Raw genomic sequence first — 16,882 nt, 5'->3', positions numbered from 1 at the left:
TGTATAGTTTGATCTTCTTCAGTATTTAAATTTGCATTTTATTGTCAGGCTTCCTGGCAGCAGGCTAGCAGGCTGTGCAGGTTACAAGGTGATTCAGAGGCTATCATGGCTGAGAGAATTGAAATTAGTGGGTGGCAGTTTGATATGTTAGCAAGCTGCCTCTTAATGTAATCTCTGCTTCTGCTATAAGTGTGAAATAATTGACAGAGTGATATGGTTTGGACAGCTATTGTCCAACATCACTAATGGTTTGGCTCAGCTCTCATTTGAACCGATTTCATGCTTTACTTTCTAACTGGAAAATTACCGTTGCAAGTTAACCAACCTTCAGTATTATGTAGCTGGTTGCAAAGAGAAGGATAGAGGAAGTGTTTCTTTTTCTTCATTGCAGTATAGTCACTGAGTTCTATGTGAAAGGCCATATTTTAGTGTTCTTCTGTCCTACTTGTTCTATATCTACAGCTGGTAATGGCAGCCTTCCTTTAGACACTCCCATCCAATGACTGTGGCTTCAATGGGAGTTTTGTGTGTGTGGATGAGACAGAATTTGTCCCTTTAGTTTTTATGTATATAGCACAATCTTGATTTGAAGCCCTTTCTAAGGCAAATGATTAAACAATGTAGCGACCTTGGGTGGAATTTTAAAATGTTTTTTATGTTTTAAAAATTGTATTTGTGTTCATCTTTAAATGAGTGGCATGTCATATCATAGGTTGATATTAAAGTTAGGAGGAAAAACTCAGATTAAAACATGAGCTGAAAGTTTTAAAAATACATTCTAAAATAAGTGGCATTTCAGAGGCTTGCAAAAAATTATATAAAAACCAGATTAAAATTATTATGTATTTTAGTTCTTCATCAAAATTCATGATGAATAAGGACTGTTTTTTTTAATTTGGCACAAAAGGGACGTAAGTATCCAAATTGCATTGACTTTTAGTCAGTGATAATTTGTGTCTTTGAAAAATATCCCCTTCAAGACTTAGATATCACTAATCACACCTGTCAAAGACCCAAATGCTACCAACCTTTCCCACACTGAGTAGAAACATATTTGTTAAGTAGCTCTGTTGATTTTAAGGTGACAGAATCTAGGTCAGTATGATTTATGGCCTACTAAAGAAGGGTAGTATAGAAAAATAAAATGGCTAACTTGTCTGGAATTAATTTTTTCACCAAGTTCAGTCCTGCATACTGTGCATTATATTGCCAAATGCCAATACGATTTTAAAACATGGTTAGAGAATGTTAAGTTACAAATTTTGGGTCAGATCATCTGATAGCATAAGTTTGTAGTTCTGTTGAAGACAACATACCGCAATTGAGGATCTGATCTGACCTATTATTAAACATTGGGAGTGGTATAATCTTTCTATATCCAGCTTTTCACATGCAGTACTAAGAGTAAATTTGTGCTCTGATTTACAGAAGTATGAATCTGGGCCAGGGAGACTAATATGCAGTTAAAGATACTCTTTATTTTTTTATTTTACCAACTTCCATCTCCCCTTCTGGCTTTCTTGTCATTTTCTCCTGTTCTATATTCACCCATTAACTGGTAGGAAGAAGTATTTTCAAAAGGGTAAGGCCCTGACTTTTATGCTGGTAACATCACTGATATTATAATGGCATAAAGCTTCAATCATTTAATTGTGAAAAATGATCCTAATTTGATATCACACAGCACTAATGGACACATGAAGCAGTAAGAGCAACCTCACTGAGTGGTTCTAAAACCACTGCAAAATTTCAAAGATGGGGATAATTGCTATGCAGCAGAAGCGCTTTCCTCATCCACTTTTGACGATGTCTTTAATTAGTTATAAGACCAGTCCCATTCACCCATCCACTAAGTGAAAGAAGAGGAATATCATGTTAGCATGTAGATGGTAAACAGAATTGGACAGCCTGTTTCATTGTTATAGTTCAGTCTTTCTTTTTTATTTATTTTAGTAAAGAGAAATGGAAATTAAATGGCAAAGCTATATTTAAATGTGCTTAATGTTATCATATAAATCTGTGGCAGCATGTGTTTAAGACTTGGGTTATTATTTTCTAAAGTATTTAAATGCTATTTTTCAAAAGTGTCTTTAACAGTAAATCTTACCAGAAGTCGATATAAGCTGTCAATTACTGACATGGAGAACACTGATGACCTATATTTATGAATTATTGGAGATCACTCCTTTATGTAGCTGGGGTTAAAATAAAAATGGTGAAGATTAGTACAGAATGGGCCTAGTAGTTTGCAAGGGCTTGTATTCACAAGATGCTAAGCTCCTTCTGCGAATTGCTGAGCACCTTAAACTGACTATAACATGTCTCTTTGCATGATTACAAAGAAATGCTTTGAGTTCAGGCTTGTGTGTATTGGCTGGTTGGCTGAATCTCAGGGGGCACAGCTCAGTTTGACCATGTAGGTCTAGAGTGCTATATTGCTTCCAGGATGGGGGAGAGGTTGGTATTCTCACGAAGGAGAGTGTACTATGCCGTAATCTAGAACTGGACTCAATCCCATCTTTGTTTAACTTTATAAAAATAAAAATAGGGACTCTGAGTAAGGGTCTGGCTCATGGACATTAACAACTGTTTGCTGCGGTTACCAGTACAGGTGAACGTCCTGTGTTACTGTTCCGTCTATTCTGCTATCTTGATCATTTGAAAGCAAAAAATAAAATATAAAAGCCTCATCCAGCCCACTGAAATCATCCCCACTCACCACAGTGGATCAGACCCTATATGATTATTAATGGATGGGCAGATTTATTTCAAAACCAGGAATTTTATAGATGATAAATGTCAATTAAACATTTATATCAAGTCAGTCAAGAGTTCAGGAATCTGATTTTTTTTAAAAAAAGTCCAGACACTGTGGCTATGACAGCGTTTATATATTATAACCCCCAATGTTGCTGACCACATAACACTACCTTTATGCACCATGCTTCCTACTGTGATGTAGCAGTCTCAAATTTCCCTGTCACATTCTTTACATTCCCTAGTATAATGTGTCTCTACTCACCTCCTGATCTCATTGTGCATGCAGTGCCTGCACCTTGCTTCTTGAAGTTGCATTACTACATTTTATCCTCCCCCACTACTGGTTTTGCTTCCTACTCCTTATGTAGGCATTTTCCTCCTTCACTACTGATTCTGCTGCTGAGCATTCAACACCAGGACATCTCAATCTTCTCTGCTGTATCCACACAATCATCCTGCTTTTCCCTCTGCTGGCTGCCCTCCTCTACCTCATTGGATATGGATCCTATCTGCCAGGGGTTTTTAATAACAGATAGTAAGACAGATGGAGTTCCAAGGTTGTTATCTCATTACCTTGATCTGAAATATTAATCATAACTTTGTATTTCATATTTCAAACCGATTATAGAGTTAGTGGGAACCGCTGGGGTAATCTAATCTAACTCCCTGCCAAGATGCAGGATTTGTTGTGTCTAAACCACCCAAGACAAGTGGCTGTTCAGCCTCCTCTTGAAAACTGCCAGTGGAGAAGCTTCCACAACTTCCCTGGGAAGCTTCTGTCATTGTCCTACTGATCTTAAAATTCGGAAGATTTTCTTGAGTTTTATACCTGTGATTCTGACACATTACAAAAAAAGTGTCAATTCACAAGCGTTGTATCACTTCCATGATATTGCTACAAGAATATATTTTTTAAAGCTGAAAAGAGAAGTTACTCTAGTGAAACTTCAGGTCAGTGGTAACTTGGATGGATTATGATTTAAAAAAGAAAGAAAGAAAAAAAAAGAAAGGTGGAAATGTCGTGGCTTACCAAATTGGCTTCCTTGCAAGTTAAAGTTAAAATCTGCAGGAAAGTGCTACTGAACTTCACATCCATAAGCACGATGGAAAGAGAAACTAAAGATCATTTTTAAAACTGTAACTGGTGACCTGCAGAACAGTAGGTAAAAAAATAAAAGTAGACAGAGCAGCAGGATCGATGATAAAGGTTTAGAACACCAGATGTGTGGGAGTGCAGAGCAGCACAAGGAGTGGTCTCTGCAATAAGGGTAGAGTTTCAGGAAAGGAGGACTAAGGAAGGGGAGGAGAAAAAAACACAATGTAAGAAACTGTAAAGAAGGCTAATAAAACATTCTGATATTCTGGTGTGCAACAAACACTTAAGCTTATATTACATGGTTCCCTCAGCACCACCAGAACTCCTCAATGTAGATAGCCTTGTACCTTCACAGTTACCCATGTAGTATTCTCTCAATATACCATACACGCACATGCACACAAATATATATCGAAGAGCATTGGATTGGCAGATTGAGGACTATTTCTAATATAATAATTTCCCCTACATCATTTCCACACACAGTAGTTTGCCTAATGGGTGCTGATGTGAGAAGGCAAAACAAATTATCTTACTGGTCACTTGAATGACTCGGTTTAGATGAAATGAAGGAAAAGGTCCCCCCCTGCTGCTTTTCACTAGACCTAGCTTTGAGGTGGCTTTGATCTTGTATCTTTGTCTATAGGGCACAGGTCACCTATTATGACAGAGGAAGGTTTCGGAAAACTGGTGAAAGAATTCACCGGAGTTTGCATATCTGATTTCACTTGAGAAATTGGCTTGGATATAAGTTCCACTTGAGAAACTTTCAATGAATGCAAATATTTTTGCTTTGACAGTAATCGCATACATCTGGATCTTGAGCTCAGGTACTAGCAATACTGAAGTTTGTTTGTGTGCAGGTAAAGCCCCAGCAGATGCACCAATTACTTTACATACTGTTTACCCGCTTTGGTGACATTGAGGCTAACCTTGGAGTCACCTCCCCCGCTGCCACATTCTCCTTTGTCGTACCACCATTTGTTTTTCAATTTGTCCAAGAGGCCTTGTTCATTCAGTTTTAAAACTGCGAGGTTAACAGCATTTCTTGAAACGATAAAACATATTTTGTAAGAAACTGCACAGCTGTTAAGATGTTAGAAGGAATGAGGACTTAAGCTCTTTTATAAGCTCGATCCACACACTAAATAAACCTCTCATTTCCATATGACAGCTCTCCTTGACAGTATAACTAGTTTTGCTTATTTTCAGAGGCAAAGAAAGTGCTTGCAATAGACTTTTTTTTTAAATGACCCAGCTTTTAGCAAGTAAAATTCTATAAATTCTGTGAACCAAACAAAACAGTTATGTGAGCATCTTGGCAAACTAATGATAAAAGTCTGACTGGATTTATATTTCTGTTTAGCTGGAATCTGTTTTAGCTTTATAATATAAACACTTACAAAACTAGCCTAATATGGGTCTAGATTTTTTTTAGACAGGCAGTGTTATTGCTGGTGCTATAAAATAAGGTATTGGCTATTTCCTACTTCAAACTAAGGATTATAGGGGTGTGTCTAGACTACATGCCTCCGTCGATGGATTTGTTTGTTTGGCAAAGGGAAATGAAGCCGCGATTTAAATAATCGTGGCTTCATTTAAATTTACATGGCTGCCACACTGAGCTGACAAACAGCTGATCAGCTGTTTGTCGGTTCAGCGCGCTAGTCTGGACGCTCCGCGCTGACCTGAAAGCCTTTTATCGACATCCCCGTTATGCCTCGTAGGATGAGGTTTACCGGGGATGTTGATAAAAGGCTTTCAATTCGACAGAGGAGTGTCCAGACTAGCGCGCTGAGCCGACAAACAGCTGCTTCATTTCCCTTTGCCAAACAAACAAATCTACATGGCTCCGTCGACGGAGCCATGTAGTTTAGACGTACTCTAGGAGTGCATTTACATTGCACCCGGAGCTTGAAATACACAATGAAATTTGAGCTACGCAAATTGTGTAGCTTATTTCGAGTTAATTTCCAAATAGCTTATTTTGAAATTTGACTCTGTCTATACAATGCCAAATTTTGAAATAGAGTGCTATTCCTAAATGTTCCTTATTCCTATGGAACGAGGCTTATAGGGACATAGGAATAGTGAGCCCTTTATATTTTGAAATAATGGGCTTGCTCAAAAGACGAGGAATAGCTATTTCAGGATTCTTCTGGTATCCTGAAATATCTCTGCAGTGTAGATGCAGCCTAGTTGATTATTAAAACTGGTCGATTACAAACTGGTTATGAAACCTATACTGCATTCGTCACACATTTGGAGACTTAGCATCTGTTTAGGATTAACCACCTCATATCTTGGTTAATTATCACATAATGATGTTTTAAATAATGATTTGATGTGTCAGAGGGCCTAAAGCTAGACAGCTAAATCAATATTTAATCATGCATATTATAACACGTCCTGTGTTTACACTTTACCTATATGATGGGTTTCCTACGATGTGAAGAGTACACACGGTGCTAACTCCCCGTAAAGTGTGCAGCTTCATACTAACTTCCCTTACCTCTATGCTCCATGAAAATGTTTACAGGGATTTATCCATAAATAATAAACCCTCACAGCACTAAGGGAAGGTAGGCGTTATTTTTCCCATGCATGGATGATGAAACTGAGGAAGCACCAGTTTTCCATCCTGTCACTTGACCATGTTGAACTCCCTCTGTGGAGGCTGGGCAGGGCCTGGAAGAGGACTTCTTCTGTGGACTCTTCCCATCACAACTCTGAAGCACTTACCTGCTGTCCCTCTCAGTGATGTGGAACACCACAAGAAAGTTCTAGGAGAAGCAGAAAGTGGGAGATTCTTTGGCAACAGGGATCCTACAGGACTTCTACTACCAAGAATCAGAGGAGATATCAGGAGGGAATGAAGCTGGACAGGATCTCCACAGAGATGGAACAGATCAGAAACACAGTGGGCTCTAACTCACAGAGTTTTCCACCTCTCACAGGAACTAATACATTCTTGTTTATGGGATAAATTCCTATTTGAGTATATCTTCTGTCTTTTATGGCTTGGACATGACTTTTCATATGAACCCCTACTGGAAACCAATAGTTAGCAAGCTGGCTAGCAATGAAATTTTAGAAACTATTTCTAAACAGATGTGACTTGCTCCTCTTTTCATTATTGTTAAATGTATATTAGATTGCCAATGCAGATAATGTAATTGCTTGACTGGCCCTGAAACTGAAAGGGGAGAAATACAAGCTATATTGGGAGTGATAACAGACTGCTCTTTGTGGATACAGCCTGAGAGGGGAATTTACAGCCAGTCTGACACATGTAATTTTATATAAGTACTCTCATTATAAGTCATGATCTAGAGGGAGAGGAGAAATAGCAAGATTGGATTGAAACTGTTCATTTGTCCCTTTTGTTCCGGGAAGCAATTGCTTTTGAACCAGAGATATTTACTATGGGTTTCTAATTAAGCGTTTAGATACAAAGCCTGTGCTTTTAGAGTGCTCATTACATTCATGAAATTGCCAAAGCTCCCATTAACTTAAGTGGGAGTTTTGCCTGAGTGAGGACTGCAGGATTGAGGCCAAGATGGAAGCTGATCCCAGAAGCCTTTTTGCCTTGATACTGAACGACACTCTTTGTTTTGAAAAAGTTTCACATGTAAGGCTCAGACCTGCTGCCTTTGAAGGCAAGGGTAAAATTCCCACTCATTTCAATGGCAACAGGAACAAGAGCTAACACGGTTCCAGGATCTGCAACTGGGTTTCTCAACACTTACAAGAGCCATGCCAATCACTGAGCTATTGAAGCAAGGGCTGCAGAGCCTGGTCCTTATTACGTAGATGTGATAGTGCTACTGTACCCAGGAAATGGGCGGATACCGTAATGAAGGCCCCCATTTGGCAATGCACTTACACAAGTGCCTACCTTTAAGCCTGTGACTTCAACAGAGCTGCCTGTGTGCTTAGCATCACATTTAGCGCTGATGACTCAAGACCTAAATGAAGATGAATCAAGTGTATTATTTAAATGAGATTTACTTAGCAGTGCTATAGTATCAGAGGGGTAGCCGCTTTAGCAGTGCTATAGACGAGGTAATTTAGCTGCTGTTTTGTAGTTTACAAATACTTTATGATCTTCAACATAAACCATAGTACATGTCCACAGAATTCTCTCTGGGGTAAGAGCTCAATCCAGTGCCTGTTCAAGTAGATGAAAGACTTTCCATTGACTTCAGTTATGACTAATAAAAAGCCTTAAATTTGGAAGTAATTTTTACTCAGTCCTTATTCAGGCAAAGATCTCTCACTGACTTCAGGGAAAATTTTGTTAAAGAACAAAGCAAAAGTTCAGTAAGTTAATAATAAGGCTTTTGCTCTTAGTACTACAAATATCAACAAGTTCCATAAGATTTTTCAGGTTAATGTTCATATAACTTATATCTTCTGGCTATTCAAGCTCACTGTTATAATCTATATATAAAGAAACTAGACACTTTTTAAAAAAACACTGAAGAATAAAAACTTATTTTTAAAATTTCAGTCTGGAAGGGGAAGTGAGTCTCTTTTGCCAAGTACTCTACTTTTATCGGTAAAAATATTCAAGAATAGCGTGAAAAAGTTTGCCATACTGTATTAGAGTAGCTGCAGTTGCTTGATGGAAGTCCTACAAATTCCCAAACAAACAACTCCCCCCACCCCTCTACAAAAATCCCACCCATTCATGAGAGGGTTATTTAGCAGGGTTATTAGCCATATCCATAGACGGTTTCACAGCACAACAGAAAAATGGAAATAAAAAGATGGAGAAATAAATGAGACTTTAAGCTGCAATCACTGTGCTGAAATTAATCTCTATTGCTAACACATTGCATTCCTCATTACATCTAGTAGGCCATGTAAAAACAGGTTAGTTTCACACTGCTCTTTCTGTTGCTTTGTGATTAGGGTACAACTCAAAATGTGTAAATAAATTGCTGCCCTCCCAGCAAAACACACAGAGAGATTCTATGCTCAGTCTGCAGGGCAGAAATGTCATTGTGAAGCAGAAATTTCTCAACAGGTTTGATGATGATGATGATGATGATGATTACTTTGAATTGAAAATACATTTGAGCCTGCAGGGCTAGATTCCATCACTCTTTCTCATGCTAAGTAGGTCTTTACTCAAGAGAAGTTCTATATAATGTGAGTATGAATGGCAAAATAGGTATCCAAAGTAGGGATAAATCCTAAACTCCTCACTCAGGTAAAACTTCCACTGAAAAATCCAAAGACAATGAGGCTTTTGCATGAGTAAGGATTAAATAGCAAAAACAGAATAAGCACTTTGTGATTTGGCCTGTAATACTTAATATTACTTTGCATAATTATTAAAATCTTCATAAGCATTTTATTAATAGAGGGCAAACAGAATACTTGGACACAATAAATGTGTTTAGTCTAACCTGCCTCCTCATATATTGCAACTGTTTCCAATGCACCCCTTAGTTCATTATTCTTTGAGTTCATATACAGTGTTTTCAATGTATGGATCTTGGGTACTGTTAAAGCAGTGGCACACAGAGGCTACGTCTAGACTGGCATGATTTTCCGCAAATGCTTTTAATGGAAAAGTTTTTCCATTAAAAGCATTTGCAGAAAAGAGTGTCTAGATTGGCACCGATGCTTTTCCGCAAAAGCACTTTTTGCGGAAAAGCGTCCATGCCAATCTAGACGTGGTTTTGCGCAAGAAAGCCCCAATTGCCATTTTTGCCATTGGGTCTTTTTTGCGCAAAACAGTTTTTAGCTGTCTACACTGGCCCTTTTGCGCAAAAACATTTTCAGAAAAGGGCTTTTGCCCGAACTGGAATGTCAAAGCACTTGCACAAGAAGCACTGATTTCAGACAGTAGAACGTCAGTGCTTTTGCACAAAATCAAGCGGCCAGTGTAGACAGCTGGCAAGTTTTTGAGCAAAAGCTACCGCTTTAGTAGGAAAACTTGCCAGTCTAGTCGCAGCCAGAGGGTATAGAGTTACAGCTTGGGAATCCTGAAGAGATTTGTTAAAACCATTACATATCTCCTCATGCAGGAAGAGCACAGTAATAATAACAAGCACAGCTTCAATTTCTACTTACTGTCACAGTTTTTAAAGATCAATTGTTCAGTAACATTTTCCAAAAAGCTTCCCAGATGGTTTGGGGGTATTATTTCACTGTATTTACTAGTGTCATGTAGGGGTATATATCTAACAGTTATGCAGACCGATAACAGTGTTGGCTGTACACAAGGACATTTTTTTTTCTGGAAAGGAGTAATTTGTTTTCCAATTAAAAGAATCATCATATAAGTCTAGTCTAAAGCTCACTGGAATCAGTGGAAAGATTTTCATAGACTTCAATGGGCTCTGGATCATGGCACCAGTTAACAAGATAAAATTTACAATGAATGTCATTCAATAGAGTAGCAGCAGGCATCCTCTTAAATTCTGCCCACATTTGAACTCAAGCATTTCCCATGGCTTATCTGAGGTTTGATAGGTACAAATGATGGCAGAATTTTGCCCCTGATACTGTTCTCTGTAGTAGTGGCCGAATAGTGGACATAAAAGGAAACTGGCTTGCTGAAAGCATTTTAGGAGATTATTGCTAAATTATAGTATTATTTTAAAACTCGGGATCTGAGAGATATTTAAATACACTAGTATATTTTAGAGCATTGGATGTCTGTGAAAACAGCAAAGTGCCTTCTGATAGACACTGTTGCCCATTTGGGAAAACCACAAAAGAACTCAGAATTTATAGTCAGCTCACCTAGAAATTAGTCTGAACCCAAATCACAGATCTACACGCCCTCGCACACACTAGAACCATGAGCAATCCAAATCTGGACACCGATCCTATCTTTACAAACTGGAACCCCAGATCCAAAACCATCCCCAGAAGGATATAAATCTGAATGTTTTATCTGGAGCCCATACCTACTTTCAACTACTCAAATTAGTCATAAACAACGATACAGTTAGTAAACCTGTGCATTCCCTCCATACTGGACGGACCCATAGTATGTTGGATATTTCAGTTTGCCTTGCTGATAAAGGTAAAATGAAAGGTATGTTTCTTCTTCTTAGTCTATGGACATCCAGACTAAGATCAGGCTCATAATCAATAAAATAAGAAACATGTATTAGAAAGAGGTTATAGAAATAGGTCTATATTCAAGCTTAACTGGGTAAAAATTTAGGGACTGGATTCTCTGGTTCCTACATCCACCTTGCACAGCTTGAGGGGGCAGGTCTCCAGCTGATGGGAATTGTCAGTTCTCCAGTGAAGTCAATGTAGTGATAACAAAGCATAACAGCTAAGGATCTGTTTGAAGCAGCACAAAGTGGACTTAAAGCCATAGAGGAGTCCCCTGTGAAGATCTATCTGTAGGCATAGCTATTTCCTGTTTTAGCTCCTCATCATTCATGGCATAGTTAGTAGGAAGGAAGTTCCAGGTATGGTGGAGGTGGGGAAAGAGTGCAGGTTAAAGCTGTCCTCTTACCACAATAACTCTCTTCTTGCCCAGGTGGCTTAACATCAGAAAGTCACAACTGGCTCCTAGGCAGCTTCCCCTCTCACTCTATTCCAGCCCTGATTGGATGCAGTCGAGAATCTGCCGCAGAGGTATTTTGTAAAATACATGTAGGCACATGTTTATAAGCTATTCATATCAGCCTTTAAAATTATTTATTAAAGAAAATAATTTAAATCACACTTTATCCTGCAAAAATAAAAATGTGCTTGCTTTTTCGTCTACCTAGTTTAAAGATATTTTGGAAGTGCTGATGTTAGAGTTTTATACCAATACACTCCGTGTGTGTGTGTGTGTGTGTGTGTGTGTGTGTGTGTGTGTGTGTGTGACAATTCATCAAACTAAATGAAGTGCAAATTGTAGGAAAGTAGTTGGATATCTTTAATATATTAGGAATGAAGTAAGCATTCCTTTACTAAGAAAGATCTATTCAAAATATATCTAATGTTTTTTCTCAGGAGACTTAAAGGATTAACAGTGGAAATAAAAAATAATTTAAAGGCAGGATGCACCTTTAAAAGGAAAACATTCTGTTTGCTTTGAAGATCTAAGGACAAGCTTTCAAAAATGCAGCCTCTTATATTGCATGTGCAACCACTTGCAGGAGCAATTCTTCACGTACTGATATTTACACACTCAAAATATTTATACACTCAAATGGTATTTACATGAGAAAATTATATGCAAATACTATAATTTTAAAACCCAAGTAATAGACTTGAACAGACTGCACATGCTCTTGAAAATTCAAGTAAATGTACAAGTTGTACATTGAAGTCTCTTTGAAAATTTGGCCAGAGTTTATATAAATAAAAAAATTAGCTTAATTTGGGCTAGACTCCATTATTATTGAGCAATTCAGTTGTTATTCATGGGGTCACATTTCTGCATGAAAAGGAAACAAAGGTTTGATTTTGTTCTCACTTATCTTTGATTCTGGTGTAACTTCACTGATTTCAGTGGAGTTACTCTGATTAACTTTGTGGTGAGAGCAGCATCAGGCCTTATGGGCCCAGTTCAGCAAAGCACTTTAACACACCATGAAGGGATAGATGTTAATGGGATTTAAACACATGTTCAACGGATAATACATGTTCCAGCAAAGACTGGGAGCGGGCGCCCCAAAGTGCTCAGCAATGGTATAACTGTAGCCCCTCTGAGGGAGTTCCACCATTGACTTCTTGCAGGGTCGAATTAAATCCTGGTGGACAGCATTGAAAATTCCACCTTGGAAGTGAAGATTCCAAGGTTTCCCACATTATAATTCAGTGAAATTTTTTCAAAAATTAATGAGTAAAATAATGTTTGCAAACTTGGTTAAAATGCAATGGTTTTAGATGGACACCTGTCACTCAAGGTGTTGAATATCTAGCCTGATTGTTCTCTCACAAAGGGTGTAATTCACCCTTGATAAGTTCAGTGCTACAGAGAGGGACTTCAAATAGTTCCTGCAGCAACCCGTGTACCACATAAAGGACCTCTCTTCTGGTCCAACATAGGCCTACGTAGAAGGCCAAGAAGAGAGCAGGCCAGGGGAGAGGACACGAGCTATATGTAGACATGGATCCTGTAGTCCTAACATCTCGCTCAGCGATGCAGAGAGACTACAGCTAGTCTTCCAGACTAAAAAATAGATTAATAGTTGTACAGGGTATATGGATGGACTGCACAATAGTCTCTTGGCCTAGAGAAGTGGATTTCAGCAGTTTGCCTCCTTTCCACTCCACTTGCATGAATACTGATTCTCCTGGCTTTCCATGGGCAGAGTGGATTTCAACCAAACATCAGTGTAAATCAGAAGGGAATCTCTATTTAAATGGATTGATGTTCCTTTTACTGGTGTAGAATGTACGTGCGCACAGTTGGGCCTAGCTATTTATAACAATAGTTTACATATCAGAGTGGTCGTGTTTTACAGTAACTTTATCCAGAGGTAAATGGCTATATAAGAAGGGCACAGGAGAATCAGGCCTCTGGTTCCTGCCTGGAATGTATATGATCTTAACATCATATGACATAGGAAGTGAGGGCATAGATGAAAATGGGAGCAGCAGCAGCAGGAGAGAGGGGATGATATTAAATTCAGTTGCACAGGAACTCAGGAAGCCATGTGCATATCTGTTACTTTTTTCCTCTTTTTCAATGTATGTGACATTTGGGGGTGAGGATGTATTTTCCAGCAGGATGGTTTTTTTCTGTTTTACAGTGGCTTTTTGCAGCTGTCCAGGGGCTTGGAAAGTTAATATAAGCCCTAGGGCCATGCTTTAATGGGCAGAAGTGAGCCAGTCAAACATGCGTGGTAAATGCACTATGTCAGATGGCTCTGCAATGCATCACCCATCACGTTTGTTGTTTGCCTCGTATCATAAAAATAATAATCAGTGTAACATGAAGCTGCTCAGTTAATGTGTCGTGTCATCTAGCTTTTAAATTATGATTACTATATCTTCACAATATAAGCTCTGAGATTCCACAGCTATGTAAAATCCCACAGATCTTTTATCAGTATTCAGACCAAAATTACTACAACCCCACTTAGCTTCAGTGGGAAGGAAAGGGACATGTGCTCTGGCTCCTGTTCTTTTCAATTGCGCTGTAGAGCTGCAGCCAGCAAATTATATTTTCTTCATGAACAAGGGTATTTCAATTTGTGCCACTATTGAAGCCAATGAAGGTTATTGCAGGTGATCTCCGGCATGGAACACTGAGATGCTCTTTCTCTAATCTCTCCCGTTACGCCAAATTTAGGGCCGTTTTTAGACAGATATTGGTAGAGGTTGAACCTCCCTACTCTGGCACCCTCAGGTTGAACTGGCCCTCTGGCTGAAGTCTAAAATGTACCATCTTTCATCTGCAATGCTCTCTCTTGTCCTCTTGGTATGTTCTTTGTGAGATGTCCAGCCAAACCTTTCCTTCCTCTCTTCCCTTGAAAGTGGTGGTATCTGGTGATGAAGTTAGATCGTTTTTCCTGCCTATCAGCTACATCACACTGGATTTTTCCTGGATGTTTATGATAAAATGCAGATTAATTAATCAGAACCTTTCTCTGACAAACACCAAGTGTCTTTTCATTGCAGATCCATATAAGAGAATGGAAGAGGGAAAAATGCAGCTAGTTAATCAAAGTGCCAGAAGGGCCATTGTTGGTAGAAGTAAATAATACTTTATTTGCCTTGCGTTCTTACTTGCAGAATGCTTTTACATTCTTCTGAAATATATATGCCATTGAAAATTATTTGATAAACATTTGAATTTTGTCAGTTAGTGGATTGGCTCAGAATACTGAAAATTTCAAGTGTGTTGTTTAACAGTGGTTGGTCAATTTAAATCACATAGCATTGTTTTTGTTCCAACTGGATAAGGGCAAAACTACTTCTAGCATGAATGCTTGACTATCTACATTTAGATTTTCATTTCCATAGATGCACTTTCTTGAAACTTTGAAATTTATTTTACTATGAACATTTGAGCCAGTAAAACTTAGTCACCCAAAAGAGAAACATGAATAGCTGAACTGAATTAATTAAAATAATTAAAGCCATTATTTATGAAAAATGGCTTGCCTTATTTCATAAGATGTAATGCCTGGAAATGATTAATGTCTATCTGTTGCCAGATTCTTTCTTATTGTTTATGTACCATATTGAGTGGTTAATATTTCCTTGATTACTAAGTTTAGTACATTTTCAATATATTCAAAGTGGTGTATATTATTTGCCAATCATACCCTAGCACTTTTCTCATCTCTTTATCAACTGGTCACTGATTAGGTGTTAGTTATATTATGTAAAAGTCTTCTTCCCACTCTTTTCTTCATGATTTGCATAACAAAGGCTTCCTTTTAGGTGGAGAACATATTTGTATTAAAAGTTGCTTTGATAATTAGCATTTTGATGTGAACATCAACTTACTTGGTCTTTTTTCAGGCTAAGGAAGAAGTGATCTCCAGAACCGAAGACTCATAATTGATTATGCCTTTGTCATACAAACCTGAGGCCTGCCAGCTTGACAGTCCAAGCTGATCTTAACTGCCAGCAATGATCTCCAAGGCTAAATCATAAAAACTCTACAGATCAAATGCAACACCAGGAATTCCTCCCAGAAGTGACATGGAAAACTGTGTCATCTGTGGCATACATATGCAAAACGCTGATCAGTAAATGGGAATAGAGGCACTCTGCCTTAGCTAGAATTTGAGTGGTCTTCAAGAGTAGGACCATGTACAGTGCATTGCACTTATCCAGTTAGGAGGTGACAACTACAAGGATAACATGGTAAGTCCCACAATGAGAGGAAAAGCTGCTGGTCAAGTAAATCTGAAATAGGGAAGTATCAACACTGCTGCCACTTGTGCACCCAGAAAAAAATTGTTCTAGTAGAACTCCTAGCATAGATTTGAATGGTACTGCAACCCCAGCAGTTTAATCCTCTCTTTATTGATCAGATGCAGTGATAAAAAAGCCCCACACTTGGCAGCCATAGGACAAATGACCAAATTGCCTGCTACCCTCTGAGTCCTTTGAATTCATTTATCACTCTCAAGTCCAACATGTATTAACATTGCATGGCCAACTGCTTTAAAGGCAATTGATAGAACTAAAGAATCATCATGGAAAGTTGATCGTTATCCATTGCCAGAAGACCATCAACTAATACTGGCATATCCACATCTAAAACTAGTCAAAAGAGTCAAGGAAATTTGAGATCTCCAGGGATTTCCAGTTGCTTTATCACACCCAGGGTATGTCTACACTACCCCGCTAGTTCGAACTAGCGGGGGTAATGTAGTCATCCGTAGTTGCAAATGAAGCCCAGGATTTGAATTTCCCCGGCTTCATTTGCATGAAGCCGGCTGGCGCCATTTTTAAATGCCGGCTAGTTCGGACCCCGTGCCGCGTGGCTACATGCGGCACGGACTAGCTAGTTGGACTAGTTGGAACGAGGCATACAGCTAGTTCGGATTAGAAGCCTAATACGAACTGGCTAGTCCGTGCCGCGTGTAGCCGCGCGGCACGGGGTCCGAACTAGCCGGCATTTAAAAATGGCGCCGTCCGGCTTCATGCAAATGAAGCCCAGGAAATTCAAATCCTGGGCTTCATTTGCTACTGTGGATGACTACATTACCCCCGTTAGTTCGAACTAGTGGGGTAGTGTAGACATACCCCCACTGAGTAGTGCTCCTTCAAAAGGAGGATTAGAAAGGAGGCAACAACTGATAAGATCATAAACAGCAAGCAATAGTTTCTTAAACTAACCTGCTCTTTGAGGCCTTTTTAGTATGTGCAGATACAATGCAGGTATGTGCACACTGTGTCCTGTTCCCTGGTTGGAAACTTTAGATGACACCACAATAAATATGATAATACAGGATAATTTGAAGCTTTAGCAGAATACTGAGTTTTGTGAATTAAGTACAGCTATATCATATAAAGCCTAATTCTTTAGTTGAAAGAATTCCTAACGCTTTCTTTCAGGAGTTAATGACGAAGATCCAATAGCCT

The 16,882-nt window shown here is 38.7% G+C and overlaps 1 protein-coding gene across 3 annotated transcripts in view; it reads right to left on the bottom strand.

The window, feature by feature from the left end:
* GRIA4 (glutamate ionotropic receptor AMPA type subunit 4) overlaps positions 1-16,882 on the bottom strand; it is a 293,893-nt gene that overhangs the window by 12,275 nt on the left and 264,736 nt on the right. The window contains exon 14 of one of the 3 annotated variants that reach the window (XM_089775674.1): positions 4,789-4,903. The exons of the other annotated variants lie outside the window; for them this stretch is intronic. Within the exon in view, the coding sequence (XP_089631800.1) occupies positions 4,789-4,903 (115 nt within the window). The remainder of the gene's footprint in view (positions 1-4,788; positions 4,904-16,882) is intronic. 3 annotated transcript variants of the gene reach the window in all.

Source organism: Pelodiscus sinensis, chromosome 1 (assembly GCF_052426305.1).
Source record: "Pelodiscus sinensis isolate ZL-2025 chromosome 1, ASM5242630v1, whole genome shotgun sequence".
NCBI classification, from domain to species: domain Eukaryota; kingdom Metazoa; phylum Chordata; order Testudines; family Trionychidae; genus Pelodiscus; species Pelodiscus sinensis.
Note: the sequence above shows the minus strand (reverse complement) of the source record. Positions and strands in the feature narration are given on the sequence as shown.